Source organism: Falco rusticolus, chromosome 5 (genome assembly GCF_015220075.1).
Source record: "Falco rusticolus isolate bFalRus1 chromosome 5, bFalRus1.pri, whole genome shotgun sequence".
Lineage (NCBI taxonomy): Eukaryota > Metazoa > Chordata > Aves > Falconiformes > Falconidae > Falco > Falco rusticolus.
Window position 1 is genome coordinate 75,422,030 of NC_051191.1, and position 25,665 is coordinate 75,447,694.

At 40.0% G+C, this 25,665-nt stretch overlaps 1 protein-coding gene across 1 annotated transcript in view; it reads right to left on the reverse strand.

Annotated features, from left to right (window-relative positions):
• Positions 1-25,665, reverse strand: part of ITPR2 (inositol 1,4,5-trisphosphate receptor type 2) — a 268,073-nt gene that overhangs the window by 184,871 nt on the left and 57,537 nt on the right. Inside the window, 7 exon segments of the mRNA XM_037387540.1 lie at positions 1,110-1,282; positions 2,215-2,373; positions 3,150-3,291; positions 5,525-5,685; positions 5,830-5,929; positions 7,362-7,516; positions 16,241-16,285. Of these exon segments, the coding sequence (XP_037243437.1) occupies positions 1,110-1,282; positions 2,215-2,373; positions 3,150-3,291; positions 5,525-5,685; positions 5,830-5,929; positions 7,362-7,516; positions 16,241-16,285 (935 nt within the window).

Consider the following 25,665-nt stretch of genomic DNA (forward strand, 5'->3'; position numbering starts at 1 on the left):
GCCTTTACTGTTCAGATTGCGTCATCTTGGCAAGGTATATTTTTAAAACATTTATTCCTCTTAGACTTGAGCCTTAAAGAAGTGAATACATAGCACTTGCAGAATGTAGTTATGCAACGAATACTATGACATCCTCCACCACAAAAAAATGTGACATGCGCCTGTCAGTAAACACTAGGACCCTTCAGCACTGAGAAGAAGGAGCTGATCTCACGTGGTTTCCTCTTAGCACTGACCAAACCCAACAGTTTAGCATGGGAGAGGCAATGAGATTACAGAGTAAGTCAAAATGGGTGCATACATATAGCGAATAATTGAAGCAGTGAAGCACGAGGGCCTTGAGCAATATCCTTAATCGCTAACAGAAAAATGGTATTCTCAATTACAGAGGACATTATTTGGCCCTCAGTACATTAATTTCTTATGTTTCTATTACTTACGGTAATTTTACAACTGAAAATCCAATGAAAAAAACAGATAGACTTTCCATTTAAAAAAAAAAAATCCATTTCCGTTATATTCTGACCCAAAGCTAATAAAAAAATTTTCCAGCCGAATGAAGTTCAAGTCCAGCATTTTTCATTTGGAACAAGATCTGGTCTAGGACACATCTTCACTGGTATCTTCACTGCCCTAGGACCCTTTCAGGTTTGATCTGGAATCAGAACCTGCAGGGAAACTGATACCAATAAAAGCTTAGAAAAATCGGTATCTGTGTAATGCGCACCAAGATTATTAGCAGGGGAACCAACACAAGTGGCAGTTTCACTGAGAAGCTTGCAGGGTTGTAAGAAATTAAAACTTGTTTGTTTCTCTTTGTTCAAATCTGAACTAAAACCAAATTTTCAAAACTGTCCTGTAAAATATAATCCCCCTCTTCAGTAAACTCTAGTTCTGAAATGGAGATATGGACAAATCCCAAGAATTACAGGTAGTTCTGGTATTTTCTAGAGTGACTCTGTACATCTGTGGTTTTTGTCTGCCAGGTTAAAAAAAAATAGACTAGGAGGAAGAGACAACAAAACAATGAACAGCAGGCAGATTCACAGCTACTGCAAATATAAAAGCTATCAATACAGGCAAAGAACATTACATGGACCACTTCAAACCTTGGCTCTCGATTTCTCCTGAGTAAATTAACAAATGTCTCTATTTCTTTAGCCGTGATGTGTTTCTCTAGCAGCTTTCGGTTGTTGTGCAACAAAGCTGTGATGGTATCTTCTGCCAGGATATCATAACCAATCTGGGACTGCATGACGCAGAAGTTCTTAGCAATATACTCCTGAAAAAATGAAAATTCCCATGACGATCTGTTAAGCAGTCACGTTCTTCTTTTAGAACCAGAGGCATCCAGCTTAATTAGCAATCAAAACAACCCTCAAAACTTTCCTCTCTGAACTGGCCTGAACAAAAGAACATCTGAACACCTGACATACGTACAGCAAGAAACACATTCAATATTAGGGATGACTAACTGTTCTCATTCTCTCATAAACCAAAGGAATGAATCCATGAAAATATATACAAATTTCAGGAAATGGCAACTAATTTTTTAAAAGGAAAAAACAAAAGGTTTTTATAATGTTTAAGATTTTTCTTTCCCAAGTCTTCCCTTCCTGCCTTTCTCTCCCTTCAAGACAGAAGTATTTCTGTAAAGCATTAGAAAGAAAACGAAGAAGCCACACATAGCAGTTCAATCTTTTATCTCTAGTCCCTTTAGTCCTATAAAGTTAGTGCAGTTTTTCCCCACTGCCATGTGCAAAGCACTTGACACCATGTTCTGAAATACTTGCTCACAGGGAGTCTTCAGCAGTGGGAAATCAGATTCACTGCCATCCCTCTATGACTATTTAAGTAACAGAAGGACAGTTTTGCAGACTTCCCACTTTATAATCCAGCATCCAAGAGCATAATTTTAGTAAGAGAAAGCTCATGAATGAAGCACTGGACCCCAGTCTCAGTCTGTGAAAGTACAAGGTGAACCTATGACACTCATTGCTGATCATCTGGTTCATATACAAATGCCTACAAAACAAAAACACTGTTCCTCAGCACAAGGCAGTATATGACAGTGACTTCTTCCTACTAACCTACATAAAACCCAGTCCTTTCACCATTACCACAGAATCCCACTTGTAGGCACAGAGAGCAATGTCAAACCCCAAATACATATTTATAGAAATCAGCAGGAAAACTGTCTTGAATACCACTGACCTGGTTCTTCCTATAGTCCTGTTGGGAATGTCTGAGAACTCTGTAACATAACCTTAACATGTATTTGTAGGGGGCATATCTCTGGTCACCTAGGTCTTCAAGTCTCAGCATCGATCCTTCACCTTTGTCTTTAAAAGGAGCTTTGAGGATGCCAAATATCTGTTCAAAATCAAAATCACTGAGAATGAAAATCAAACCCAGATTTTTGCTTAACTTATAGCTGTCAATGGAAATGTCCTCTGACAGGACCAGCACAATAGCCTTATCAACCAAAGTCAGAAGTGAATCACCACACATTTCTGCATAGGACTAAATACAAGTGGGGGCGCAATCTCAGACATTACAGCTTTATGCGTTTAGCTTTTCATTTCCCACCAGCCTGATTGACATTGCTTTCTCTTCACTGCTATCCCCAATGTTAAACATTGTTAGTTAAGTGCGTTAACGTTGGATAAATTAAGGATGAAAAAAGACAATACTGGCTACTGTCTAGTTTCACCCTTTTCACTTTCTTTTTTTATTTATTCCAGCAGGCTACTTAAAGAGAATATTAATTTTGATTTACATGCAAGTTGGCCCTCATACAAAGTCAGAGATCCATAAGGGCATTAGAATTTTTCCTGTATGGGGAACATTTGCAGGATTGGGACCATGTTGCAAGCTTATATAAAATTTCGTGAACAATTTGCTATTAAATGTAGTCTTAAAAGTCATCAGGATTACATGAAACTAACAGCCATCAGACATGGACCCTTGGGCTTCTATCTGATTCACAGCCCAAGAGGTGAGCCTTGACCAAGCAGTGTCCTATCTACCCAATCCAACCAGACACAAACCCAACATGGCATAAGTTACCTAAAAATAACATTTTCTCAAATCACTCTCTCCTACAATGTTTGTAAATACAAGTAAGTTATTAATACAGTAGGACATACCTGAGCCAATATATTTTGTTCCCTCATTAATTTTTGTCGTTCCCGGTTTGGCTTGGTAACGACCACATCCAAAACTTCCTGACCATTATTAGGCACATCAGCAACAAAGAAAATGAGATCTTCCAGTAACTTTGTTACAAACCTAGAATGAATAGACAGATCATTATCATATACAGTCATTCAATGCTTGCTAGGATTCATTAAGAAAGAAAATCACCATTTTAGAACAAGCTTTATCTAGCACAATGGAACTTCAATCACTGCAAGGTTAAGTTTGACATGTACTTAAGGATTCCAGACCTCAGCTCAGCAGAAGCTTAAATCTATCACATGGATGTTTACCAAGGCATTAAACAACAACCAGAGGGAAAAAGGGAGAAAAATACAGAATGCTGGATTGATGCAGAGTATTCAGAAATCCAAAATCTATACCAGTTGGCCTCAAGGCCCAGGAACACTAGAAAGACACTCTTACACAGCCTAGCAAGGATTTTTATACTTCATCACAAACATGGGTCCATGAAACACGATGATGGACTCAGAATAGAAGAATAAAAAGATTCTGCCACTAGACAATTTCCCTACCAGCACAAGAAACTATTGAAAAATTACTGGATTTGTTTCGCTTTTTGCTACACAAAAGATTTGGCAGAATGAAGTGCTAAAAAGGACAGAGGCAGTAGTATTTCCTTCTTTCCTACCTTCAGAACATGCAAAAAGAAAGAATACATATACAAACACAAAAAGAAAGTGGTCATTGCCTCCTTGTTATTAACATACCTCACAAGGCTTGCACAGAGAAAAGTATGGATGTCTGCAGATTTCAATGAATGTCCCTTAAAAGAACTAGCAATCTTTTACAAACAAAACACGGCACGTCTCCTACCTTGCGGAAGCATCATCTGAATTTGGACAACATCTGGTCTATAACAACTAAACCTGTAGGCATGCTATGAAAGTGACAGGAAGATGCTCACTAGAGTCTCAAAGTCATCTCTGGGAGCCAGACACAAAGCCTCCATTACCCAGAGGAGGGCTGGACTGTTCAGCTAAACCCTCTGAGCGAGCTAGCTTTAGTTTTAAAAATCTTAGCTCACTGGTGGAGAACAGCAAGGTCCCTCCCAACAGAAAAAGTAGAAAAGGCAGATGTAGGACAGAGCAACCAGTAATAAACTGTTGGGACCCCTACCTACCTAAGCAGGAAGGTAATGAGACAGGGAAGAGACAGGTTTTTTCCAAAGGAAGTCACAGGAACAGGCAAATAATAGCACTATTCTGAAACCTCTCTGAAATGTTTTACATGTGTGTTATACCAGTCTGTCAACATCACGACTTGACAACACTGGGTTGCAGTGACACAGCAGTGCAAGGTTAATACAGGGATGTCATACCTTTATTATGTTGTAGCCCTCTTTGGTTCAAGTCAATCATGAAATGGCCCATCAGCTTTTCAAGGCTGAGTACCAACACCCAGGCCACTACATATCTGCCTGTTACGATAAATCCTCCACCTGATATTAAACCATCTGGTCTAATTGCTACTGACAACCGACAGCAAAGATTCTGTTTTATCACCAAAAATTAACATTTTCAGCAAAAAGCTGCATATGATGCATGGCGGAATAGAAGTTACAAATTAACACTGCCAGAGATGCTGTCTAATACTCAGTTTAACCACAGACAGCTGAAAACAAATAGCGAACTACATCACTGGCAGTGGGATATATTTGGCTACAACATAAAACAAAATCCCTTAATTCAGGGGTGGGAGTGAAGAACAGACACTCTAATAGCGCTAAGCTGAAACATGGATGAATACAAAGGGTAAACAAAATTATGTAAAATAGGGAAGGAAAAACAGAAATAAAAAAGGAAAGGGACTACTGGGGCAGCTTCTTGGTCGCTCTCAGATCTCCTTCTACTGCTCTCACAGTATGAATGCGCAGCACAGTGACCTCCACACAAATCAAGAGTCCTGCCACGCTGCTCACTGTATAGATGGCTTTCTTCTACATGGGAATCAAATGCAATGGGTCCCCACATTACAGCTCAGAAGTGGCTTATCAAAAGAAATTAAGACAAACACTTTACATTTGCCCAGGGAACTGCCCATTTATTTATGTGGCCAGCGAGCTGGGGAAGTGCTGTTTATCCCCATTTTACAGATGAGACGCACAGACCTGCCAGCGGCGCGACAAGGATGCTCTGACAGAGATGTTATCTAATCCCAGGTCAGCACTCTCTGCACTCCAGTGTCATCTCCAAGTCATCCCTGTGTCCACACAGATGTTACTAACTTACCCATTACTGTGACGTCATGATGTCATGAGTAACCAAATACCAATTTAGGAGGGAAAAAAATAAAACTCACTAACCTCCTTTCATTCTGGGTTATCGTTCCATTCTCCAGCTTTTTAACAGTTGATGCTAGAACCTTGTTCGCATCATTGGCAAAGTCCAAGTCTCTGACCTCAGACAGAGGAACCGATACAATGGCAAAAGCTTCCTTGTCCTCTTTTGTTTGGCACGTCCCAATCTGCAATAGTTTTTTGTTTAATGTAAGTAATTCTCTTACCTTTATCCTAATAATTATGTATATTTTATATGTTAGAATTGAGATCACCAGCAGAGAACTTGAGGAATGAGTTTGGGATTTCAACCCCAAGATATATGTGTTTACCTTTAACATCACAGGCCTCTCTTCATCAGTATCTATTGGAATGCTGGTACTAGTGACCCAAGTGTTTGTGCATAAATGCCTCAGTCGGACATATGAGTTCCTAAAGGAGAAGAAAGCAAAGAAGAGGTTAGATGGATCAGCCCTGAGCTGAAGTGGGAAGGTGAGATGCAATGCAGCACAAGAGGTCTTTTCCAACTTAAATGATTCTATGACCATAATATGTGACCTGAGGACATGAGTCACACAAGCCACTAGTAATAAAAGGTAAGGGAGATCTAAAAGATACTGCAGTACCCTTTTCCCTTGTCTCCTTCTTTCTCACCCGGAACAGAGCTGCAACAAGAACAAACAGCATCTTGGGATTATGCAGAACGCTGTTTTAAAGTATTTATATAAGCCTAGGAGTAAAATATTCCTTAAAGAAAAGAAGTTTAAAAGGAAGGTGTTAAAAATCCCATTTGAATAGAAATACATTTCATGAATAAACCCAATTCTTTTCTTATTATTTTTTTCCACAGAGTAATGAACCCCTTCAAGTTGCCACAGCACAAAAGCCAGAAAGTAAAACTGACCATGGTTTCACAGCCTCACCATTACGATCTGCAAACCCTTGTTCCAGGGAGGAAGCATTTACAGTACCAGTTCTCAACTGAAAATCAAGTGAACAAAGAGCAGACATGACATTCTTCTAAATTCTTTCCATATGATAATCTGTGGTATTATCAAAAAAAGCAGAGCTGAGGAATCAATTACAATTTTTACTCTGAATTCTATTTTTTAAATATATTCACTGTGGTCTTCATTCACGCTCTCCTTTTCATGCTGATGGGCTTTGAGTATTCAAGTAAGCAAATCATCTGGCAAAACTCAGCATAGCAAATACACTTCAAAGCTGCATACATCAGTATTTGCGGATACCCAGCTTCATACCAGCGGATACCAGCGGAAATCCACCCTCATAACAACTAGCCCCAAGTGTCTACATGCCCGTTCAGTCACAACCAACACCGTGTGACTTATCTAGCCAATCTCAGCTAAGCAACACAGCTGAAATTTCAAATATTGACAATTAAAACCCAGAAGCCACTTGCTGAATTCATTTGAATAACAAATGTGTTCAGTGGCATCATGATCCATCAGTGACACAGAAGCCCAGTTCACCATACATGTTATTTTGTTGGGAACCATTCAGTTAGATCTATTAGCAGTACAGTTTTTTCAAACAGTGCACAGGGCTCAATTCTTTCCTTATATATATCTGTGCAATATTTAGCCCATTACTTTTCTCTTCACAGACTCTCTTTAAGTTCACTTGCTTTATCCTTATAATTATTTTACTCAGTCACAGCAGCAGTATCATGTTTTATACATCCCTTATTTACCCACAAACACTCCTCAGATTTTAACTGAAGGATAATACTTGCTCGTGTTTAATTTTTTCTGCTTTACTCACCAGCATAATGCCAGGAAGAAACCCTGTCAATGCAGCACTATTTTTTGCCCCTTTTTTTTTCGTGCCTTTTTTTTATTACCTTGGAACCAGGCAATCAGCTCTCTGAAGAGTGGTGGCATCCAGTTCAAAGAGAGATGCGATGTCATTTCCATGTGGCACAGAGACCAAAGTATACATAATCTTCTCCCCTGCTTGGCGTTTCTTCTTTGAAGCAGGAAGGTCGCCGTCTCTCTGCTGATTAGGCACAAGGGTTATTTGCTTGCATGAGGGCCCATTATAAATTCTCCAATTACTTTGCAGACAACTAATACATCTAAACTGTATTTTTCTTTTTTTACATTCTAGTAAGAATGTACCATGACTGGCTTTTGAGTGTGCAACAAAAGGATGCACTTTGCCCCAGGCACATGGGGTCTCAGACAGTCATTATAACAACAGCAGGTCACAAGCTACAGAGAGACTGCAGTACCGTATATATTATTACTTGACACCTACAACTTCAAAAAACCTGCGGTAGTGGCAGACCCTTCACTCCCAACAGATGTAACTACACAGTGCTCATTTGGAAAGGGCCAAAGTTAAAAGAAGAGGACTAATGAAAATTGGACTTTTAAGGGGGGGTGGGTGGAGGGGGGGGGGGGGGGAGTGATTTAAGAAAGTAATAAATTTGCCTAAATCCACCGTTATTTTCCTCACATATGGACAGAATCACAGCAGCACACTTTCCAAACAGTGCGAGCCAGACTATCTGCTCCATGAAGATCAACTTGCCATTGGAAGACAATGACACAAAGCACCAGCCAGATCATATTAGAAACCTTAGCACAGGCTGGTAATTGGAGGCTGGATCCAACACAGGTCTGAGTTTGCCCACTGCAACTGGAGAAGCTTTTTCCCTTCGAGGAGCCTAGCTTTCAAGTGATAGGTTTACAAATTTGCGCTGGTGCCTCAAGAGACGCATGTGAATCTAAGGTGGTGATCTTCCTCCCACCATCTGCTGAAAGTCCGTGGGAATTTTGTGACCCAGCACCACTAAGCGGCCATCTTCATCTTTAGTTACCTGCATGCTTTTTGTCTTCACAGACTCCAAATGCTACCTTCCCTAAGCATGTATCTTTGCTTGAAGGAGCAATTTGGAGTCTGTGCCCGTAACCACGCAGCAACCAACAGAATTACTGGCATAAGTAAAAGCTGCTCCTCTGGGGTGTGGAGTTACACATATTACAGAAGACTAATAACCAATTAAGAGACTGGCAGCCCAGGGCCCTTCACGTACACAAAATATATCACGGAGGGAGAGGAAAAGAGTAATGAAGAAAGCCAAAAGAGAAAAAATCAAACACTGGTAACCTAGCATACTATTATAATGATTTATAATGCACCACTAGGGAAGAGATGTACAAAGCAATGTGAAGAGGCTAGACTGTACTCAGTTTGCATTAGTACCTTGATTAAAACCAAACTGTAAGGGATAATCAAGGGCAAAGCTTTGATGATTCATATTGCCAATTGAGATTAAGCAACAAAATCAAGGATGAATGAAACTATGTACGAAATATCTAGTTATCATCTCATTTCAAGGCACTTCGTGAATCCTTCCAAAACATCCATTTTTTCATTATCAAGGCCAAAAAATGCCAGCTTTGCATCCCATTACTTCTGTCAAGGATAGAGACAGTAGGAAAAAAAAACCAGGAAGATGTCCTCTCAGAAGTTTTTCTTAGGGTCATCTAGTCATTAGAGTTCTCTCACTAGTTTTTGAGAGGAAGGTTTGCTGAGACAAATGGCAACATTCTCCTGTGCTTCGCACAAGAGTACAAGAGTAAACTCATGTGGCAGTCCCCACATCCTACCATATCCCACGCCCAAAAAAATATTAAACAAAATCACACAAAAAACTTAATCTGTATGTGAGGATTGAGAAAACAGCAAATTTTTTTGTCATTTCCACACATGTTTTGTTTTACATACTCAGGAAGAGACCCAAACTGGAAAGGCCAGCAAACTACACGAAAATCATCTTAAGAGCATAACAGTGAGTCAGAGTCTAACATCAAATGAAAATCTACTTCCCAAATTTCCAAAGAAAACAGAAAACCAGAAAGCCAGTTTAAAATTCAAGAGGTCTGTTAATAGGGTGAATAGCACCGGATAGTTCAGAACACCATCCAGACTTTCGGATATTTCCCATTACTTACATTCAAATCTAGTTAGGGTTTCCCAGAAACTACCCACTCTACTGTAATTTCCAAACCGAAAAGGCTGGTACATAAAAAGGCAGGACACATAATTTTATGCCGTTTTTTTCACCTGGGCCTCTGAGAAAGATATGGCTCTGACCAAATTATGCAACAATATTCTACTCTGTGTTACTAAGTTTTTTGATCATCAGTCATGATATCATGTGTGACAATCCTGAATAGGTCATTATGTACAAGCACAGATTTCTATGACAGTAGGCAAAGCCAAAGGCAGGTCTGCTGTGCTTCAGCAGTTCACGCTAACCACTCGCTCTGTGGAGAGGGTCATTGTGCGGTTTGGGGCAGACTCCATATGCTCACTAGTCTCCCCAGCCATTGTATAGATAAAAGCAAGTGACGGAGTTGGATCATCAGGCCTAAATCTCACCAACCAGGCTCAGCAGTTGTCAAATCACACCTGGTATATATGCAAGAGCTGGTTTTTAACCTAAAAAGAAAGTCCGCTTCAACAAGACAGTGCCTGCAACACTGCTAACTGCAAAGCTTAGCTGAGCAAAATGAGACCTGCACAAGAGCTGTACAGTAGTTCCAGTCTGGACTCCAGCAGAAACCTCAGAACTCTCCTTACAATGTTATTTTAGGATCTGAGACCTCACAACCCAATCTGGATTATGGGCGTTAAGCACTAGCCTTGGAAAAAAAACATGTAACAAGAAGTGACCCTCAATGTGACAGCTCTGAAAACAACTCATATACATAGAGTGTGACAGAGAGCAATACTTTCATTGTATATGAACATACATGGATTTCTATTTATGTCTGAATTTATGTCTGAGAGCGTGTGCACATGCCTCTGTATGAGAGACACAGAATGCAGACAAAGTTTCTTATGATTAATTAGATTTAGTAAGCAGTCATCAGAATCTGCACTTCACATAGCCATTTATTGCATCAGCACATGAGTCTATATGAGGATGTGGAAAGAAGTGAAAGTATTACACTATTTAAAATTAGACAATATGATCAGCTCAGAAGCAGCACTGCATTCCTAAGCAAATGATAACAAGATGACATTTGCTCAGGTGAGGAACTGGCATACAAGCAGATGCAGTTAGCAAAACTGAACTCAGTGAAGAGAAGGGAGGAAAAGAATTGTAAAGGGACTCAAATGGAGAGAGAAGAAAATTCAGCTTAAAGCAGCATGAAGAGGAAGCCAATGGACACTCTCAGAGATGTTGATGTGATCAGTGACAGCCAAAGGAAGCACTCCTAAGACTTCCAAAAAAAAAAAAAAAAAAAAAAAAGGCAGGTGAATTACATGCTAGGAGTATAGAGAAGAAACACAAGAACCGTGGGTAAAACAATATTATCAAACACTAAATTCACTGAGGGAGAAAAAAAAAAGGTTTGATTGTCCCGAACTACTGGCAAACTAGTGACAGGCTGTCGCAAGTCAAATCAGATACATATCCCAGTTGAAAAAGGTGGAATCACCTCACTGTCACGCACTGGTTAAATCACTCAAGGGATGAAGGAAATGCATATTCAGCTCCTCTTCTGCCTGGCAGGAGTTGAACCTACATCTTCCAAAAGAATGACCTGGTCCAAATACTGGGTGGTACAAAGAGCAGAGTCAGCCCACTCTGCCCAACAAAACCTAAGCGTCCACTTGGCTGGAGGGCTGTCAGCCCCCCGCCGCCAGTCCCGTTCTGCAGCAGTAAAGCAAAGCACACTGCTCACAGGCACAATGGGACTGACTTTGCCAGGAGGGGGAACTGAGCATACCCCTAGCACACAGCCAGCAGCCAGGGCGCTCATCCAGGTGGGACTCATCTAGGAAAGCAAAGGCTGACAGTTAAGAAGAGTCATCCTAGTTAGTGAAAACAAACAGCAACTTTGGTGAGGAGTGGAAATACTGATCCAGGCTCACAGCAAAGTCCGTAACTCCTGGCCTACCACCTGATTTGCAGTGCATCATACCAATTTTAAAAGGAGCTTAAAAATCCCAACACTGGCATAATATAAAGTTTGCAATTTGAAGGGCAAATATAACTGGAGACAAATCCCATATTATAATCAGAGACAAAATAATCAGGTACAATCAGATTTGTCTTTCTTGAGACTTCTAGCCCAGCAGATAACCCTTCTTCACAGCTCTTAATATAATTGGCTAGTAATTGTGACCTCCCCCAAACTCCCATTATTCATCTCAACTGGGTATCACATTTACATAGAGTTTTGCTTACAGAGGGGCCTTCATTTCAACTGCAAAAAAATACAAAAACATGTCAGACCTGAAATACCTTTTCTTTTAGAAACCCGATCTACAATTCCAATTGGTGAAGGCACCTCTTGTGGCATAGAGACAGACAAGGATAATGCCCTGCTCCTGCATGAATACATTAAGCTGCACCACAGATTTCAGCAGAAATTAAATTTAATAGCAGTCAGAGTTCTGAAAATGCCTGTTAAATCCAATACAATGTGGTATCTCAATATGTTAACCCAGTTTAGGAAGCTCTTACAAAACCAGCATTTTCACAGAGCAGTAATGTGAGCAGAACTCCATAGGTTAGATGATTTTAAAAATTCTATATGAAAAGAAAATCGAGTAAATTAATGGCCAGCCTTGCTCCTGCATCTCACGAAGCCCTGGCAGACAGCACAGCAGTTAGCCTCCTATAACACCTTCACTGTTGACTCATTTGTGAGTCACCGCATTTTTAGGAGAGACATCACGTTGCAATTCTGTTGTTAGGAGCCAGAGACATTCTGTAAGAAACAATGTATGCGTTTTCAGAGCTGATTCAGACCTGTGTGCAGCAGCAGAATAATAATAATGTGCCGGCATCCGTGTCTTCCCTTCTCCCCCCAGCCTCTCAAGTAGTCTGACTGCTGGCTTTATATAAGCCAGCAACACTGCCATTTTAAAGCTGATGTTTTGGGGTTTTTTTAAATGTTTTTCAGATTGTTGATTGCCAGGTTAATTCCTAACCAAGCCTTCAAAGAAAAATATAATTCCCCAAGCCTATTCTACCTGTTTAAACTGCATCACCTGTGTCCCACATTGTAAAATTTTGATTAAACAAACTTAGTTGCTGGAAGGTAAAATAAAATTTTGAAACAAATAATTTACAGTGTTTATCAGAAAAAAAAATCACCTGGGTTGGAAGCAAGAAAGAAAACTTTGACTTGCAGAGCTGTTTGGAATTTATAAATATAGATAAACAGAAGTCAAAAGAAATACATCAAATTGTACCTATAAGTCCAGGGTAGAACTGTCCAACTTCTTTACAAGAAAAGTAAATGCATACCAGTCTCAATCCTAAGAAAAATCTCAGCAATAAAAGCCAGATTGGAACTGGTTAGGATTAGCACTCTCTCATGAAAACGCAGACAAATGGAGTTAAGGTACCTATCCAAAGCAGTCTTTAATACAAAGGCTCTAACAAATGCCAGGTTCCCAGCTGTTCTTGACATATCCCCAATGTTTATAGCATTCTTCTGGATGTTGTATGTTGCTGTGATTAGAAATAATAGACTACTTTGCAGCATAAAATACACCAATTTTGGATTTAATGGGAGCTGTAACACAGAGCACTGCATTTTCATGCACAATACACCACTATCTCCTAGACTTCAAGAGATGAGGAAGCCTTTTGATAAGGTCTTTAAATCACAGAAAGATCTTCCTATTGTAAAAAAAAAAAAATCTTCTGGAGTTTAGATGTGAGAAAAGTACGTATAAAGAATATTAATCAACTCATCATAAGGCCAAATTTTACCAGAAATAAAAGCAGTGTTTCACAAGACAATTTGGCTGGGTTCTCAAGAAGCAATGAACAGTGAACCGCAGTCCAAACGTAGCTTTAATGCTTGGGAACAAAAGTCCTGGTGACTTCCAGTAATATTTACGTTCTCTGGAGCCAAAACCCTTTTAGACTTTTGAGTCACTTAGACAAGGCAGAAAAGATGCACTTTGGCAGAACATAGGTGCCTATGCCCACTACTGCACCATGGAACATCCTTCTCCATTGCTGCTCCCTAAAACTCAGTTGCCTAAGCAACTGTGATCAGGACTTGTAAGCCAGGCAGCAAACACGCACAAGAAGCCCTATCATACATTTAGGAGTCAAGGGTTGGCACAAAAGGCACAGATGGTTATGCTGCCTTTAAAACCCAGATGAAAGAGAGGGAGCTGGTACCCTTTTATCCAACAGACTAGCAGAGAAAAGAAAAACACAGGCTGCAGGCTCAGTTTCTTCCTTCAGGTATGTATCTCCCATCTCCCTGCTACTCAGACTTCAAATTTTGTTGGGGTAGGTCCACTTCACCTCCCCCTCCAGAGCAGATTTACTTCACAGGCAGTATTTCAAAATTAATTGCTTCAAAAGATGAAAAAGAAGATGCCTTTGCAGTGAATCATTTAGGCAGTCACCTGGCAGAAGAAACACTAGATAAAAAACACGGAGCAAAGAAAGTGTGTGCGCTCTAGGTTATATGCATATTGGATGCAAGACTGACATAGCTGGCCCTTAAACAACTACAAATACTGTAAGATTATTGTACTTTTGAGGGACAATTCAAAACACCACACCAATGTAACATAAAAAGAAATTCCTGCACAGGGATGTGAAGCTTTTCTGCTCAGTTGCTCAAGGCCAGAACAAAGGCTTAAAATAGCCACTGCTGACTCATGCTGTTTCCAACAAGACCATATGGGGGTGGAGGATCCAAAGGGATTTCTACCATGCTAAAAGTGCCTGTAGGCTTGGATTTACATGGAGGTGCTACCAAACATTCTTAGGAGTTCCTTCACAAAACATTTTTCACAAGGAAGTGCTGACTGCATCAATTAAAATTTCCAGAGAGAAATCAGTTTTGATCATCAATCAGTTTTGATTAGATTTTCATTGGAAGTATTCGTCTAATCTCATTTATCTGGTCTGGGGTTTTAGTTGAAACCAATACCCAGGAGTATTAAGTCAAACCGTTACAGAAGTCACCTTTTAACATTCATGTTCAGATTACTCTTGTGACTTCTTCATTACCCAGTCCAGGGAATGTTTAACTATTTAGATGAACTGGAATTGCTACAACTGGAAACCCTATACTATATTTAAATTAGTATAGTGTGGTATAATAGGATTGGATCTTCGGTGGTGAGAGCCTATCTACCCTACACATGTTTTCATAGGTGTTACTTCAAACTAGCTGTAGTCTGGTTTTCTGGGCTTCTCACCCATGAAAGGCTGGAGCCCAGTAGATACATTCCAGGGGTGTGCCTCTCTTTTTAACTTTCATCCAACAGAACACAAGTTTACACGCCCTGAGACTGCTCTGCAAAGTGAATTGGAGTGTCTTAAAAAGGGAATAATCCGGAGATTCAGAAGTGCTGTCATGGTGTGAACTACAATGTTAATGCAGATGCAAGCCTAAGAGATGAGCTCTAATATTTACAGAGCAAAAGCACGAACCCAGGCTTTTCCAAGCAAGCACCTTCCTCACTAGGGTATTCTAGAACTTAGCTCAATTTCCACTCAAAAGCTCCAAGGGCTTCAAGTGTCATTCCAATACGGATGAGAAAAAAAATGGTGGAACATCTGTATTTTCATGAGAGAGAATTCTCATTTCTCTGGACAGCTTAGCTGTTATTGCTATATTACCATTAATACCAAATACCAGGGAAGATGGAAAACCAATGTCGCCAACTCCTGCAAAAGTCTCCATTTTTATTAAAATTGCAGTCCCGAAGGCATGCAATTATGTAAGAATCTTGGGGTTTGTTTCATGAAAAATAAAAAATTCTTCCCTGTACAGAGAAAAACTTGAAAGTGTGTCCTCCTAAAGAACAAAAGCCAGAAGGCAAAAATAAACTACACTGATTTATTTTTATTTTTTTTAAGAAGACCTCGATGTTTTCAAGGCAATCTCATGAACTTGATGGAGGAGTAATTTCGGGGGGGGACTATTTGTTGTCTCAGTAAGAGTATGATTCTCCCAGGGTTTTAACTCCACTTCCTTCACACGTTATCAACAACATGTCTGGCCTTGCCTCGTTAGTTAGAATAAGCTAGCCTGCTCTTGACATTGTACAAGGCAAAGGCCATTGCCTCCTAGGCAAAGGATGTAAGGCCTATGTCCAACCCATCCACACTGCAGCAAGGACAACTTGGATCCTTGCAACGATGTCATGCTAGTTGCCTGAAGTGTGGCAGGGCTCAGGCTAAGCCTGTGCCTGAATATCTGCTTGCATGTATTCAATATAGGCAATAAAAAGAGTCTCAGCATGTTCTTAGATTTAGTGCCACACTTGACTGACAAACATGCTCCAAGGAGGCTTGTCTCCACTAGCAGAGCCTCAGAATTGGTATTGGCATGTAAGTAACCAGACTTTTTTGTTTTGTCTCTGGTTTTCTTGCTAAAGAGTATGGTGGGGCTTGCCATGAAGTAATACATCTGATTTGGGAAGAATTTATAAAATTTGTATCTACAGTCACCAAGCAGAACAGCTTCCACACAATGCTAATTTGATACAGAATTTGAATGTGTTTCATATCATTTTTATTACACGAGGGAAAACTTTCTGTAACACCAGTTCTGAGCTGCACCCTAGCTTACACAGGGCACAGAAAACAATCCCAGCAGCCGTAACACATAAGTAAAAGGAAAGCTGTGAAGGACTGTCTTATGTTGGGCTGTATTGGGCTCATGATACAGTATTTCCCAGATCATATGCAATATAAATTCCACTTACCGAAGCTTTTCCTTCATTATTACCTTCTGGATAGTGTGGGTTAAGCTGGAAAAGAAAAGAAGTCAAATACTATCTTGATAGCTTTTAGACATTTAGGAACTAGGGGGAGAGTTTGGTTCAGTTCTGTATTATGTATCCATCTTGCAAAAGGACAGTGGAGTATTTAGAAGCAATATGAGAACAAGAGTCTAAGAATTACTGATTCAATTTCTGACTGACTTAACTGGCTATGTCCTCACTTCAAAAAAGTGCATCTTGCAATCAAGCTTGTTAACTCAAGAGAATAATCTCAAACAACCAAAACTAAAAACAATGAAGACAGCACAGATAGTTACTGACCTAAACACAGCAAATTACAGTCACACACACACAGAGCCACTTCCAGCACTGACCTTGAGAAAATATATTGAGATAAAAATTAAAGTGCTTCATGTCTACTGAGATTTTACAGGAAGACAGTGGATTCCCAATAAACACATCTTTGAAACAGGAATGGCAATGCCACTACAGACAAGTGTTTAGTTACCTTGTGGTTCTGTTTAACCATTATTAAGGGGGATAATATTTTCTATGTCATGCCAGGATTATCAAGCCTTAATTAATAACTAAAGTAGCATGAGAAGCTTGAATGAAAGACTATATAATAGTAAGTGTAAAGTATTACTATTTAACAGTGTTGAATAGGATTTTACTTTTGACAGCAAAAATACATAGACTAGAAGATGAGGGATTATGTAGGCAGATATATACTCAAATAAACAAACACACATATGCCCACACATTGGCTGCACATGAAACCTTTCAAGATTTGACTTACATAATGAAAAAATTTTGCCTCAATATTTACCATATTCCCTGACAGAAGATATGCTGTCAAAGCATTGAAAATGCTAAAGTGAAATTATTAGTTATATAAGGTAATTTAGTTCTTAAATAACAAACAATGTATACATCTTACAGATAAGTACAGTTGTTTTCTTGGCTTTGAATTTGGCATTACCAGCGTGCAAGAGTCAGAAGTGAATTACACAGGGCAGGCTGAATGAATTCCAGTAAAACTTTTCAATATCATGTCATCATACATCTAACAACACAGGCTAATAACTAATAACACCCAGACAACTACTGTAAAGAGTTTTTATTAAGTTTATAAGGTTTTTATTAATACTGTGTCATTTATATCCCTTTACCCCCAAAAAAGCCAGCTCTTCTCCACATCATGAGCCTGAAGAAAGGAGGAAAACTTTTAGATATTCCTAGAACTGCTGAAAATACCTTCCCTCTGCATCATGACTTGATGTGCTAACACAGAAATGGCCAGAGGTTTATTGCCCCGTCTTCATCTCAGTATTAGCATTAGCCACTGTGTTACCCTCACAAATCTAATTTAGACAGCCTGCTTTCCTCCCTGCATTGACACCTATTCCAAATTTTGCATTTTGCTCCTCCACGACACTCTCACACAGTCTCCTAGCTCCTGCTCCCACCTACTTCTGTTATACGGCAACAGGAATGGGGTGTGAACGCTGAACAACAGACAACAAGAAGTTATACATACATATATATGTAACTGTTCGGATAGGTTTGGTTTCTTTGTAAGTTCTCACACTTCTTTCAGCATTACATTTGTTCACCTGACACCTCAGAATAATTCTAGTTGCCCATTCTAACAGCCAAGCTGGACTCTGTACCTTTGGTCCTCCATCCAGAACTGAAAAAATTACCAGGCAGTGCTCCTCAGTCACAGCCATACATGTTGGCCTTCCAGCACAGGTGCAGGGAAGGTACAGAAAGGCTAAATTCTACCCTACCTTCAGATTCTGCTGGCTGTAAGCAAGCAAGAAAAAGTTTGAGTCATCTCAGGCTTGACACTAGAATCAGCACCAGAGAGAACTGTGCACTGAGGACTATATCTTCAAACGGGATAAATCTATAGTGTTTCATTTAAGGGCCCCAGTGAATACACTTTTCTACCCAGTATGAATCAGGCCTTGAATTGTGCTATTCTTCAGCTGTTTGCTTTCACCATAATGATGCTTTAAAAAAAAATATAGCAACAGGAAAAACTAGGAAAAACTCTCTCCCACGCCACTTCTTGCCTACTTAGAAATGACTAAACAGATTGCCCTCAAATCTCCAAAATAGTTCACTTGTGGACTGAGGCTGAGGGAGACAGAAGGCTCAAATGAAAAATAAAGTGCATCCTTAATGACGGGTTTTCTTGCCCCACTGTAACAGAAATAATGTAACTAAAAAGTAGTTCTTTACAGAAAGTTTTGAGATGCTGATGTTAAACTGTAAACACAACGGAAGGCAGTTTTAGGGCTGATGTTCACAGCCCCATTTTTGGCTGTGCTGAGCAGCTGCCACTTTCATTTTCATTTCAGCTGAAGTTGTTGGTGCTGAGTATCTCTGAAAATGAGTATTAGCCATTATCCCATACTATATTCTTCGGGTAGAGTGGCATAAATCATGTAGTGCATGTCATATTACACTTGTTCTGAGTCCTTTTCAATATTGAAGTACAGCACAATCAGCTAAGGACACAGTGACAGTCTTAACGCTCCAAAATCTATTGCTTTTTCTGATTTATGTAAGATCGCTTCCATGTTCTTCAGTAAGCCTCCAAAACAAAAGAATCCTTGAAAATAACATTAATAACTTTTTTCCTTGCTGCTAATGAAAGCAAGTAAAATTCTTTGCAGGTGTTTAGTACTAAGAATACTATGCTAAAATGGGCCCTGTTGAAGCTCAGCAGCCTTCAAGCTTTTTTGTGTCATTGGATGTGTTGAATTTGCAATGTTACTGAAATGTAGATGAAATACAGTACTGTATATTTCTATAAAACACCACTGGAAGGTGCATACAGTCAATATGGAGTGAGAACACGATGCATTGTAAACTGCAGAGCTCAAGCAAGTGTGATTGTATAAGTCATTATTGTAATAACTTCGTTAAATGTTTGGGGGTTTTTTTGAGTATATCTGCAACAGCTTCTTTTCCAATGCAGAATAATCCAGAAATTCTAATTCTCTGCTGCTTGTTTTTCAACAAACTTATTTACAGCCATTTTTTACCTTTCCATGCATGGGAGCAAAAAAGGTATCACAAAATGAGAGTTCAGCTGCCTCATGGCTGAAAGATAAACAATATCAAAGACCCTGAAACTCATTCCATGTTATGGCAAGCTCATGAGACTCACCATAACATCCCAACACTCACCCACTACATAAGGCCACACAACCCAACTACCTGAGTAAACGGCAATCGCTATATGGTGGTAAGGGAGGTGGTCTACATCAAGTAACACAGACTGCATTAGTAGAGAACAACTAGGGAAGGACAAAGAAGAATTCACATCAGTGAAGCAGTGAACTGGCCACCTGATAGTAGCTGTGCTTGTCCTTCACTCCACCACCATGCAGAAGGCCAGCTCTGTTGTGGGGATTTTGCATTTGGGCAAGGCTAAGGTGATCAGCTCTCACAGCTCCAATGACAATGATTTATGACACGCAGACACTTCATCTTCTTCAGTTGCTTATACATATGAACCCAGACCCAACTCTACACACCCTCCAGCCTACATAAAATCTCTTCAGCTCCAGAAAATGGGGCTACTGTATCAACTTTTCTCTCACATCACAGCACCATGGAAGACATCACAGTTTTACACGCACAGGCTAACAGTACACAGTGACTTAGGTGCTGCATAAGCTTTTCCTTATGCTAAGGTCCTATCAACAGGGAAGCACCACTGTACCTGCAAATGCAATTTGCACAATATAGTTCACAAGAAGTATCTGGGACCTCAACTTGTCTTGGAATCTAAATCTGCTGGGGAGAAAAGAGCGTGGAAGCAGCCTAGCAGACTCAACAGCGGACAATAAAATTCAGTATCATAAGAAGGCCACAACTACCACACAAAATCATATTTTTAAACATGAAAATCGACTATTTTGGCATTTATAGAAAGACTTGCAACTACAGAGAAGATAATACATCCTTTAAACAAAACTAGCATTTACTTGCACATTTTTGTAAGAAGCCAAATTCCCAACTTGTGATCTGCACAGGGTATCTGAAAGAGCCTGAAGGTCAGGGTCAGCATTGCAAGTGGTCCTCCTGGATGTATAAAAATTGATGGCTCTTAGACAGATTGCAGGCTCAGCCTTTGTACACAGCGGTATGTAAAAAAAGCAGACATATGAATGCATACATATACTAATATACTCATACTGTGGGAGCAGCAGAAAGCCCCCAGTAGAAAGTATGTGTGACAAACACATAATAGAAGCCATCTTTTACAGGTGGAAAACTGAGGTATAGACAAAGTATTTTAACTGTTTCTGGTTAAAGTTATCTGGAATTATCAGGAATCTCATTCCTGAATTTTTGCCTAGCGTCCTCACAATGTGATCATCCTCCTGCAGAGTCTGCACAGCAGGAAGACAACTTTCATCTGTGTGTATTTGTGTGTTACTTCTGGTACTTGGTGCTCAGAGAATGCAAGTGCCCTGGTAATTCTCAAAGGTATTCTGCTAGACTGAGTGCTAGAAGTTCCAGGCTCTGTCATCTCCACTGATGATATTCCTACTGATTAAAGCTAGGCAAAGCTAAATCTTAAAGGTTTTAATACATAAAACTACACAGTGCATAATCTCCTGAGATTTTACAATTGAGCAGAACACTTCTCACTAACATGTTATTCCTGGGTTTAATTTTATTTTTGCATCTTTACTTAGTAAAATATGCTTTACAGTCCAACAACTGTGGACAAACAGTTTGGAATATCTCTTTCATGCTGAATGCTGCTTTCTTAGAGGAATGCATGGAAAGTACCCAAACAGGCTATTTTTGGACACAATTAAGAAGAAGAGAGAGGAGTTTGGGGAAAGAAACACCCATGCTGATTTTAATCAAATTTTGTTGACTAGGTAAAGGATATTTAAAACATCTCATCAAGGAAAGATTTAGATTGCCAAATTTCAGCTAAATGAGCATTTTAACAACTTGGTTAAAACGCACATTTATGAAGTAAACCCTGACAGAGAAAGAATAAAAGGATCTAATTCAACACACATAAACAGTTCCCACTTCATTTGATAACCAGCCTGTTAACACACTGCCTGTCACCCAATCAACAAGGGCAAGTGTTTCAGGAAAAAAAGCCAACACAAAAGAAAAAAAAAACATTTCTCAAATCTTTTACCTTCATTAGGCTTGCTTTGTTATTTGTTAATGTCATACTGATTAGCTTTCAATAAATCCAAAGGACTTTTGCACAATTTCAAAGACTTTGGTGGTATTCAAAGGACTTTTGCCATTTTATTAACTTGCTGGAGAAAGACTAGCTATGACTCTACCTCGATAAAACCCATTCAATCCTGCCACAGCACCAGCACAAAGTTCCTGATAGTCATCATCTGAGGAAAGTTTAGAAGTCTTTAAAGGTCTTTTATTTCAGGACTGCATTTTTCTGCTGTTTTGCTTTATAAGCCATGTCTTAGCAGATCAGAGGAGTTTCCGGGGAGTGCTGGGAGGCTGATTTTTTTTGTCTGCTTCAGGCCCCCCATGTGGCACAAGGCAGCATGAGGTGGACAGCGACAGCTGTCCCTGCTAGTCCAAAACATGAATAGGAATCAGCTCTGATGCCTGCCTGTCCCAATTATTCACCCTCATCACAAGAAGAAAGGATAGGTCACCTTGATGGCATTTTTAGCTGCTGTGTAAGCAATGGCAGGCCAATGGTTTGGTATGCCTGACTCACCACTGATTTAAAGGTCTCACACCAGCAGCATGAGCTGGAGGCGCCACAACGTGCAGCTCTACATTAGGCCAGGAGGGAGCGGTGACTGGGAAATCCCTTTGCTTCTACTGTGATCAAGGGCAAAGAACCTGACCACCCACCAGCACATGGTGTTCAGTCCCACATGGCCATATCCCATTCTGCAGAGGAAGTCAAAAGAAAGAAAAATGTCTAAGAGACGCTTTAGTCTAACCTGAATGCTGGGCCATAACCTCAGTTATGAGTTATGCGCTTCAGCGGCTCCACGCCAACATGTGCTATGCGAAAAAGCATCCTCATCTCTTCAACTGTTACATTCTAAATATTAATATCCCACATGTCTTTCAGTGGTCCTCCCAGAAATAACTAGGGATGATTGGATCAGACATTATAACATTTCTACTGTTAAAAAAACAAACAGGCACACACACAAAAAAACCCAACAACAATAAAACACAAACAAGGGAACAAGGGAAACCTTCTAAACCTCCAAGCATCAAAAAAAAAGATACACAAATATAATTGAATAAAAGCTTTTCAAATAATCTTGAAATAATAAGCAAAAAAAAATGCATTAAAGAACAGACCACATGTCTACATTTGCTATTTTGGAACACATCAAAATGCAATACAGCAGTTGTCGTATTTTTAATAACAGAAGCAGTCCTTACAATGACTAAATGACAATAAATGCTGCATTAACGGCTTCACACTTCCCTTCCTCCTAAACATGTATACAGACAAGGCTCAAACACAGCCAACTTCAGACAGGACTGAAAAAGCCTAGCTGAACAGAGTCACAGACCACTGCTGCAAAACTAGCTGGCTGGGGGGAAAAAAACCTTCCTCAGAGATCCAGATTTCTGAAGGTATTTGCACACCGACAGATGCAAATGTTGTTCCTAAGTTCCACAAAAGTCAATACAAGTCAGCTCAAGAAGCTTAGCTGCATTCTCAAGATTCTTAAAAACCTTGGAAAAATCTAGCTCTGGGTTTTGCTAAATGGACAGCTTCTAACTCTGTCACATTAAAAAGCCCTATCCAAGTCTGTGGAACAGGTTAGACGGGCTCTGTAAATCAGTAATCCATCCTCCTCCTCCTCCTCTAGTCTCTGTATCTCTTCCATCTCTTCGCACATAGCTGTAAATTATCCTTCATTCCTTATAGAGCTTTAAAACAAAACCACATGCCTCCTATGAGACGTGAAAAACAGAAATAAGGCTTACGGTGTTGAGTTCACCCTGTCACCTTGGCAAGCCCTTTTTCTAACAAGAACCTCTAATCACTGAGACCAACAGACAGAAACTAATCAGAATGCTGTATTAACATTTAATGAAGAGACTGGGAAAAAAAGACTCAAATGGAAGATTTTGAAGCAACCTCCGGGTAAGGAGGTCCCGCAGTATCAACAAATCAAATGTGTGAGCAGATGTGTGAAGGTCTTGGTGGATGCTGCCATCTCCTGGTACCTTCTCCGGTTTGCAAACTGTTACCCTTGAGCAAAACGCACCTGCACATCTCAGTTAAACAAGCCCAGTTTTATCCAGTTACCTGCCATACTGTTTCTAAAGGCAGAAGGAACCACAGAGCATCTACCACTGTGCTCTCCTCCCCTGCATGAGCTGTATGATCAGAGGATAAATAATTTTTTCTGCAAAGGCTTGCTTGCATGTCACCCAAAAAACAAACTCTGGCAAACAGTGGTCCATTTTTGCTTCCTGAACACAGGAGGCCTCTGCCAGTAGTCCAATTTCTAAAAACTGGATATCAAAAGGCCTAAATTATGGCCTTCAAATAGTCAGTCTCAGTTGCATTAATAAAACATCCTATGCAGTACTCCATTTTCCACAGCAGTTTAAGAAGGTGAAAGAAAAGTAAGTCCATAAAACTAAAGAGGAACTGTTTCCCTTTTACATTTTTTTTATCATAGCTAATGCTGAAGATACTATTACTAATACAAATATGTAATCTTTCTTAAAATCTCATTAAGTGCTTTGTTTTGTATTCTCAGGGTAGCAAGTTCCGCTTCTTTACTATGCCCTATTCAGAAGGCAGGGGATAATTATTTTCTATCAATATTAACTCGAACATGTGCTCAACTATATTCACCATTATCCAAATCAAGTGATTATTACAACAGGATTAAATTTATTATGAATAGTATGGCTTTGTAATGACATATATCATACGGCTGGCTAATGTTTTTAATACTGAGACATAACAGAAATCCATTTAAAAGAACATAAACCAAGATTAACAGCAGTTCTCAATTTAAAGTGAGTGATGTACTTAAGCTACTCTGAAAAGAAACTTGGGCAGTTCTGACAGAACTGTGACATAATATGGGAAGAAATGACTCAAGAAAGATGACAGAAATATGAGTAACTTTTATTGGCCGTTGATTCAAGATTTCTCAGCAAGTGGTCTACCCCAGCACAAGGTGAAGTTCAGCTGACAACCCCGCAAGGCAAGGCCTTCAGCAACTCCTGTTAACCCACCCCAGCCGCTCGTGCCCCGGTGCCTCAGCTCAGCAGCCCTGCGTGCAGCACAGACTGTTCCCTCTTCCCTGCACTGTGGAGTCTGTGCTAATACCACCTCAGGGATGGCACACTCTGTCACAGGACCACAACCAGGTACCTGCAGAAACACGACAGTTCTGCAAGCCCATGTTGCCACTGAAGTGCTTTTACCACCAAACTACAGCCTTGGTGAGTTGGACTGGACTTACTGTTCAATTTAGAATATTCATATAATTGTCATTTCATCTCACGTGCATGTAACCCTCTGCTGCTCAGGCCAACTGGCTTCAATCACGCCTACCTTCAAAAGAAGCTCCTTTGAGAATCTAGTGCTAAAATAATGCCAAAGCTGGAAGTATGTTTCACGTGGGACTTTAACAAAAGAGTTTAGAACAGAACTCTGATGGGAGTTTATCCATTTTACAGCTTAAACCCTGCACCTTCACTCTTGCAGAAAGAAGAAAACAAACCCTATAAGAAGGCCAGAGGAGTTTTCCAGTGGGACATGCACTGGGGATGCACATCAGATTGCTGCTTCTGCCCAAAGTAGCTAGCTAGTGCACAGCTTTATCTCTGTGACTTGTCCATCATCAGAATATGTGCTAAAGAGCTTGCCATCCCAACCATCCCGTACAAGCCATTTATGAAGTATATTCCTATGTAGAAGTTAAACGTGTCTGTTGTGGGGGCTTCAGTCCTACAATAGTCAATGTCCAGGGGGTGGTTGCACAAGTGAGAACTGTTAGGGGAAATCCAAACCCACCAGGTCAGTATCTGAGACACCCTTGACCCCTAAAGCACATAGATGTTCATGTTCCACCGACTTCAAAGACAAGGCTACTCCCAAGAGCTTTACTCAATAAGGGTCTTTATATGAACAACAATTTGGTTTAATGAATGAAGCACACTACAATTCAGAAAAAGTATCTTTGGTTCTGCCATTACCTCAGAGCTCATTGCTTCAACCTATTGCATTTGGCCACCCTGTTCTCACTCTTCTCTTTCATCTAGAGGAACTTCAGGGCACAGATTGCCTTTTGGAACAACATCAGTACTCTGCACTAGCTTGGAAGGCACAGTAATAATCTGAAGCTTTGTTTATAGCCACAATTTCAAAGAAT